The sequence below is a fragment of the Cygnus olor genome, chromosome 3 (genome assembly GCF_009769625.2).
Source record: "Cygnus olor isolate bCygOlo1 chromosome 3, bCygOlo1.pri.v2, whole genome shotgun sequence".
Classification (NCBI taxonomy): domain Eukaryota; kingdom Metazoa; phylum Chordata; class Aves; order Anseriformes; family Anatidae; genus Cygnus; species Cygnus olor.
In genome coordinates, this window is record NC_049171.1 from 39,731,396 (window position 1) to 39,739,724 (window position 8,329).

Below are 8,329 nucleotides of genomic sequence, written 5' to 3' on the forward strand. Positions count from 1 at the left end.
TGCAGCCAAGATTCCAGACCAATTTATCAGTGGCTTTGTGCCTGCCTGTGCAGAGGCTTGAACTTGAGGGGAGACCATGAACAAAACAAATATTTACCTGGGGGACAGGAAAAACAGAGAAGATTCAATTCTACGTTAAAGCAGCTCAGCCTCCAGCACAACATACAAAGGAGCAACCATCAGGAGGAATGATGGATTAGATACAACCTTAAAGTTGTATACCAAGTGCATATGGTATTCCCCTATGTATTTCCTACTTAATCTGGAAAAAGTATCCTATTCATTGCAAAAAACATCCTTTATAATCAACACAATGGATCTAGTGGTGGAATCCACTTCCATTTCATTTTCTTCCTTTTCAGTTTTCGCCAAACTTATTCTTTAAAGGAGCAAGTTTGGAATTTGTCAGAACAGTTTAACAAATGCACTAAGTAAAGTTTCCTTCAACACCATGTACTGGAACTAAGTAACTTAATAGCACAGAAGGGAAGCTCTGCCTGAACTTTAGTTTCTTCATGCTCATTCCTTCTTGTCCCCTGCTATTGGTGCCACACCATATGTTTGGGCAGTAGCGCATATTCTGAATTATATGAAGCACAGTTAATGGAATTATTGACACAACAAATCAATAAACAGCAGTTGATCTGTAGCACTGTGTATGTTTGGAAAATGATCTAAAAATAAACACATTCTTTTGGTAAAAGGCCTTGGCCCTTTAAATATCTTACAAGAAGAAAAGGGAAATACAGGGCAGATGACAGGTTTAGAAATGGATAACACTGGTGCTTCTGCTACCCCACGTAACAGAAAGAACTTGTCAAGAATCACTGAGTTAATACGTGACACTAACACATTTTAAACTGGCAGAAATGCTCAAAGAGCTTTATAGATTAAAAACTATGTATGAATGTATTCCTCTCCCTACAAAAGCCATACCAGTAAAGTTACATTTTAATGTGTGATAAAACAACATTGTGAAAGAGAGCACCATTTGTATTTAGATAATGTATTTAGAACCTTATTTAAAGAACATGAACCATACAAGATCCGTGGAACAAACATTACCTCTGCCCCTGTGTACAAATAGTATCAAATGCTGTACATAAACAAAGATACATGACACTGACTGGTAAGTATGTAGACTATACTGACTGGTAAGTATGTAGACTAGAAATCATGCAGGAAATAAGAGACTGCAGATATGTTAAGCTGTTAAGGATGTATTTTGTCCTAAGGGACATGAACAGTGGTCCCCCTACACTTTCCCAGTAAAACAAGAAAAATGCATCTAAGTTTATACTATAGGGGCATACTATTCCCCTATCAAATGTTGAAATTAATCCTTCCAGAGTTTCGATTTTGTATTAGCTGCAGAGGTCTTCTATTCACTCAAAAATATGAAGACACAGAAATAGTTTTTATCCCTCTCCATGAAGAATCCATATCATTTAGATCTGCATGTTGTATACTTAGTGCTTTTCTTTCTAAAAAGGCTTTGCTGGATACGCAAGGCAGGAATAAAATACAATAGCTCCCTGGACAGCATACGTAGTAGTATTCTTTGGAGAATTGTCTTCATAATTTGCAGTATCTACATGACATTTTTGTTTATGATTATAGGAAGAAAGACAAGCAGTTCAAAATTAACAAAACAAAACCAAACCTGTGCTTCCAAACAGGCAGCAGTCTCAAAATTATCGTTAGTACGTCTGTCCCTTTTGTTGCTGGCGTATCTGGAAATGAAAGGTCCAATGAAACTCATGGATCTTTCAAGCTTCAGACACAATGCACGATGGAGGGCAAAAAAAAAGTTTGACCGTGTTTTGTGAAAACAAACATTTTAAATGTGTTAACTTCTCTTTATCTACCAGAGTTGCAGCAGTACTAAAAACACACTAATATTTTCAGTTTTTCACACATCTGCCTGTACAACATATGGAAAGGACATGCATAAAAAAGTGCTGAAAGAAGCCATGAACAACAGTTTAGAGCCCCTTAAATATATCCCTAAATTTTCTATCATTCCAGCCTCAAATTCCAGCTTTAGTTTCCCTGCATTTGCTATGCTTTATTAACTAGGTTGAAGCAAATCGGCCCTGTGCCATAAATGACTGTGGCCAATATCCTGGCAGAACTTTTAGGAAGGAGTTCAGATCTGCCAATTCTTACAGCCGAGGTCTTTGGTTAAGTTTATTTTACTGGTGCTCAACCCAACTCAAAACGTTGCTTGCCCTTTCCAAGATTTATAAAGCAATGAAAAAAACTTCATACACACCCTAAAAACACCATAAGCAATCCCACTAGCACCTAGTTTTCATATCTAGTTTTAATTTCACTTTAATCTATACAAAATGTTGTAAGAAAAAAAAAACTTAATGAAAAATCATTGATTAAAAAACAACTTTATTCTTAATAAACATACCTAACTTCTCTTTGCCACAAAGCGATACAGGCAGTCCTTGTTCAAGGCATCATCTTCTGGAGTTCGACAACACTGTACTATTACTTAGCTGTGTTAAAATCTTTCAATTTCTTTTCAACTTCCGCAGAACATGCTTATAGAGTACTAAAGTACTGTCATACCTGTTCTGAATGTTATCACAGAATGGCTTGGGTCGGAAGCGACCTTAAAGATCATCTAACTCCAACCATCCTGCCATAGGCAGGGATGCCACCCACTAGATCAGGGTGTTTCCAGAATTTTTTTTTCACCTCTCCAAACATGCAACTCTCTGCATGTAGATAGCTCACTCCTTCTAGGAAATGTGTGCATCTCAAGCAAAGATAACAGTTACTTAGGTTACATTTTCATTCCAACTTTTTACATACTCATAGCCTTTTACGAGGCTGTCTCAAGAATTAAACTCATTTTAATTAACAATAATTTAACCATATTAACAAAAGATTTGTCTGATGTTCTAGTATGAATCAGTTTGTTCCATTACAGCGGCTCAGACAGGAGATTCTAGGTTTAGACACAAATTGCTGGATAATGAGGAACTCAAGGTGAGGGACTCCAATATGAGTTTGGCTTGCTGGTCTGGCACAGTCTAAAACTACTGGTCTTTGAAAAACAAATAATCATCCTACAGTTGGTAAAGCACTACTGGAATCCACTGGCTGGGATAAAAAAAAAGGTCACACAAAGTTTGTTTCATTGTTTAAGTTTTTATTCCGCGGGGAAAGGCCTTCCCCCTCCCCTATTTCTGGTAGCAGTTACACTGTCGTTCACTTGGGGCCTTAGCTGCCACATTAGACATGGAACTTGGTTATTATCTCATAAATACGTGTCTTGCTTTCACCACTGGCATACAAGAGCCTGCGAGGTTTCTTTCCCAAGCATTCTTATGAGAGGGAAATATCAGTATATTTTAGGGGATGCAAATTGATTCATCGAACATATTTCTACATGTTGAAATAGATGTAAAGTCTTACATTAATGGTTTAACTAGACTGTTACTGATTTGTGAACGTTTTACTGCAAGCTAAATTTCATCCACATGAAATTGATGTTGTGTAACTTCTGCTATAAATTCACACTACACTTCAGCTAGTTTTTCATGTAGACGAATTAAGAGAACCTTCCACTGGTATAACTAAACAAAATTTAAACGATGATTTGAATTAAATCATAAATGTACTTAGACTAAATCACAGAAATTCTGGCTTATGCTTTCACTATCTACTCAATTTTTGTCTTTGCTTCTGGATGTCCACATTTTCACCTTAGAGGCTTACTTTCTGAAAAAAGATGAGAAGCTGCAGACTGACTAACTTCAGATGGATTCCTAATTAGCACCCCTATCTCCTTAGAATCAAGCCTTTTATACCCAAGTCAGATATCCAAGAGTATTATTCAGATCTCAACTCACACTTGTAGTTCTTGTCAACACTCCTTCCAATCGCGCAGGTTTTCAGAACAGGTATTCTACAACTAGACGCAATCCTTCATGGATTGTTTCTATAAGAACAATGAAGTCTTACACAGAGGTAGTAACAATGCCATGTTCAGCAGTAGTTTACACAATCCAGTGTTGCCTTGTAGTGTAAGGGACATACCTGGTCACTGCATTTCATTTAAAGTTAACTAACTACTCTAAAGAAAAGCAAAGAGCAAAAAACATTTGTCTCACTGAATTCCTCATATATTTGCCTCTGAACTTCTCTGCTCCATAATTTCAATGAACACATACATAAATTTGAGCACACTTCTTGCACAGTTGATGAAATTATTCAACTGCTTCAAAAACATCTAATGTAGGTGAACAAACTAAAAATTGCATCTCCTTAGTTGCTGGCACCTTAAGTAGGTTTTCTAAAATAAATATTTAGAAAGCTTACTTATTCATCTTAAAGAAAACATTCCCTTAAATCCCCTTAGAATTAACTGCTGTTCAAATAGATTGCTGAATACAAACTTCAATGTATATCACAGTACACCAGGAAAGCATTAAACGACAGTTTTCAAGTAATTTACACACTCTGACACTTGCAACTTGGAACTTGCAACTCGGCAAATGAGGCAATGGTTTTCAACCTGTCTACATCATGCAGCGACTGGGCAGGGCCGCAGCATACAAGACCAGACGTGCATCTTTTGGCTGTGCAATCTAAGGCACACACACAAATCACGTGATGAAGAGGTCTACGTTTTGGTCATGTATGGGACTGTTCTCAAGTTACACGATGGAGAAGGGCTGTGGATTTTCAGGAAAGAGTGGCAGGGAGCAAGTTGCTAGAACAACTCAAACCAAAGTCTGTCTGTTGCTTAGATGTGAAAGCTCCTCTGAGAAGAACAGCAAACAATACTTAAGCTAGACTTCAGTAAAAGATTTTTAAATAGACCTATTTGGCTTTTCATTGTTAACTTGATTTTAACTACATTAAATTTTCAGATAAATTCTTAAGTTTTACTTATTTGGTTTCTTAGTTTTAGTTATCTGGTTTCTAGTGATTTATTGATCCAGTACACGAAAACTTGAAAGGGCAGACACACAGTCAAAATTATGCATGGTAAAGTAGGGAACGTTTCTGTTGAACACAAATTTTAAGTTGTTTTTCCCCTTCTAGTTTTGAACACGCTCCCCGTGTCACATCAATCTTGACTCGACTCCAACTCATTCATAATTATCTCTGCATTTTACTTCAGTCTAAGCACTTTAAAAAATGAAAAGGCAGCCTGAAGTTGGAGACATGCTTGACTTATGGGAACTAATATTGCAGGATAGCTGCACTATACAGCCATATACATGGTAGCTAAAACAAAACATGGTATATTCTTGATATTATCCAGCAGTGTTCAGCTAAACCTAAATCAAAGTGCACTTATAGATCTCACATTTATTAGCAAGGACTCACTGCCTGCAAGTATTCCAGAACTTCAATATCTATTAATAAACCAGTGGCAGCGTGGAACTGCTATCTGCTGACAAGACAGCCTTGATAATACAACAGCAAAGCTATGATTATACAAGCATTCATTTGAGTTTCCACTGCAGATCTGTTGACACTCCATTTTGAAATGTCTGAAGTTTACCATTAAAATTTGACCATTTTGAATCCTTACAGCCAGTTAAAAATCCCTGAAAACTTCTGAATCTGCAGTGAGCACAGAAAACTTTTAGCAACAGTGTATGTTTTGTTATGATTGTGAAGTTGTCTATCTGCTCTGAAACCGTACCATGAATAAGAGGTTAACAACCACAGTTGAGGAAAGCTAGGTGAATTGGGAACCATGCTTAAACCTGTTTTATCGTAAGGTAGATCTTAATTCTTTTACTGCACAATGACATTCAGACTGTTGAGCACTATGGTAGCCCCATTGCCTAATAAGAGTATCGGGTAGGACAGGTATATAAAGCATAACTCAAAATGCTACAACAGCTGTCATCAGCTTTCCTCGTGAAGAGGACAATTCATCAAAGCTTCCTTGCTCATATTACATGAGATTTGTCATCTCCAACACAGATACTACTTTGAGGACAACATAGCCATCTCATTAAATAAGGCCTAACTTAGTGCTTACGCATTATCTCTACATACATTTTTGTACATACATTCCGGTCCCCGCAGGTGCTAGGCAGGTATGTACGACACAGCCACGCTCTGGACACTAAGCTTTAGAATGACAAATTCTAGGTACGCCAATTACTTGCTTTGCAAGTCCACGTTTCCTACATGCAAAAAGGCAATACAGTCCTTGCTGACAGTCTTCCCAAGGGTGCTGTGAGGATAAAAAATTTGTATAGTGTTTTTTTTGTTCAAAGTGCTGTGTGCGGAGTGTATGTGCTACTCACTTTTATGAGCCATCACTGGGCACCTTTTTATGATGGTTAAATTCCTATGAACTTTATTTTCTTCTGTGGGTGAGGAAAGCCACTTCTCCTGAAGAATGCGATTTGATCCCTGTCCATTAGTAAGTGTTGCAAAAATGTCAGTACATTATCAAACGCGAAAATACTTCCGGTTCCCAAACACCATAAAATTCTCTCATTTTACAACAGTTAAATGCATAAAGGGAAGAGGAAAGATCAGACAGAGTCAAAAAATCACCACCATTGCCATATCCATACACAGAAGAAAAGGCAACATTTTGGAAGATAGTATCTTCTGAAAGCTTCCAGTGTCTGCTATGGTGGAAGCTGAAGACACCATGACACTATCTGAATACAGCAAAAAGCGTTCTGATGTTCTACTAAAATACCACAGATTTTATGTTCTGCGAACTCTCCCAGGCTATGTGAGCCCACTCCGATAATTATGACCAAACCACTTTAATGGTTGTTATACCTATAAAAGCTACTATAAGAAGCTAAATTTACTCCCACATAAGTACTTTAGGAACAAAAGGGGAATTGCTACTAAAAGAGATAGACGTTAATCAGCAAATAAAAACACAAAGCAGTCTTCGATGTCTGTTTGGACTAGACTCTATGAACTGGCCTGATCAAATTCAGTATGGATCTGCATGAAGCAGCTTCGTGCCAGTAGAGACCTCACCAGAGGAGAAAAATCCAACAGAAATATTTTGTGTGTGTGTCTGCGATTCAAACACCGCTGTGGTATATGCATACTAAGCTTTTCAGTAAAGTATGCAAACTTTACCAGCTTCATGGGAAATCCAGGAAGACAAAAAAGACCGTAAGAAATTCAGTACTTTACCCAGAGGATTTAAGGCAGTATTTTTACTATGAAACTTTCTACCCATGAGGAAGAAATGCTTGCTTCCAACTGTTACACTGAATGCCACTTCCTGGGTAACAGGCACGAGTCACAGATGAAGTGTTACAGATCCATGAGTGCAACATCACTAGCTTGTGTCAAAATAAATAAATAAATAAAAAGGATAGATGCGTGTCCTTACTGCTATCAGAGCTGTAAATTTGGGCAATTAACACTGGTACAATGACTAAATATACAACGATTCAGTTAGGTGGCAGGGCAGGAGGAGAAAGCAGAGGCATACAGAAATAAAGATTCCCAGGGCACACCAGAACTCGCAGTTCCCTCCTGCGCAAGCGTTTGACAACTGCGTTCACCACCCATCCCAAAACGGGTGGCGAAACTTTTAGGGAGCAGAAGGAGCCCACCACGCTTCGGGAGACGCTCGCGTCCCAGCGGCCGGCTCACGCGTGGGGGCTGGCGCAAGCCGGTTCCCTGGCACCCAAACCCCTTTGTTCTCTGCTGCGGGGCCCCGGGGAGCCCCCCGGCACTCAGGGGGGGAGCCCCGCTCCGTGAGGGCAGAGGAGGGCGCCGGGAGGGCGGCCGTGAACGCCAGGCGCCGCTCGGGGCCGGTCCCTCCCCGAGGCCGCGGCGGGGGCGAGGCCGTGCTCCCTGCCACTCACCTCTTCCACTTCGATCTCCTTGTAGTCGATCTCCTCGAAGTTGAGCACCGGGGGGGTTTCAATCATGTCAGCGGAGGCGGCAGCGGACATCCCTCCTCTGTCACCTGGGGGACGAGAGCCCAGGGCAGGCCGGGGGGCGCAGGGCCCGGGGCTACGCGGGGCTCCGCGCCGGCGGCTCCTGCCCTCCGCGGGGGCGCCGGGCGCCGAGGGCCTGGCCGGGGCGAGGCCGCATCCGCGGCGGCCGCGGGCCTCAGTGGCGGCGGGCGGAGGCCCCGGAGGCCCCGGCGGCGGCGGCGCCGCTGCGCATCCCGCGCCCTCCCGCACCCCCCCTAGGCCGCGGCCTCCCCGGAGCCCGGCAGCCGCCTACGGCCGCGCGTCCGCAGCGGAGGGAAGGGGGCGCCCCTGGGGCCGAGGCCGGCCCCGGGGGTGGCGGTGGCGGCGGCGGCGGCGGTGCGGGGGGGGGGGACGGACCCGCTCAGAGCCGC

The 8,329-nt window shown here is 41.6% G+C and overlaps 1 protein-coding gene across 4 annotated transcripts in view; it reads right to left on the bottom strand.

Annotated features, from left to right (window-relative positions):
* MAP3K7 (mitogen-activated protein kinase kinase kinase 7) overlaps positions 1-8,056 on the bottom strand; it is a 48,568-nt gene extending 40,512 nt beyond the window's left edge. For 2 of the 4 annotated variants that reach the window (XM_040551594.1, XM_040551593.1), the window contains exon 1: positions 7,845-8,055. In XM_040551594.1, the coding sequence (XP_040407528.1) occupies positions 7,845-7,934 (90 nt within the window). In that variant the 5' untranslated portion in view covers positions 7,935-8,055. Of the gene's footprint in view, positions 1-7,844 lie in introns of all 4 variants that reach the window. The other 2 variants (XM_040551592.1, XM_040551595.1) reach the window with 2 other exon arrangements.
* Between the last annotated feature and the right edge of the window lie 273 nt (positions 8,057-8,329).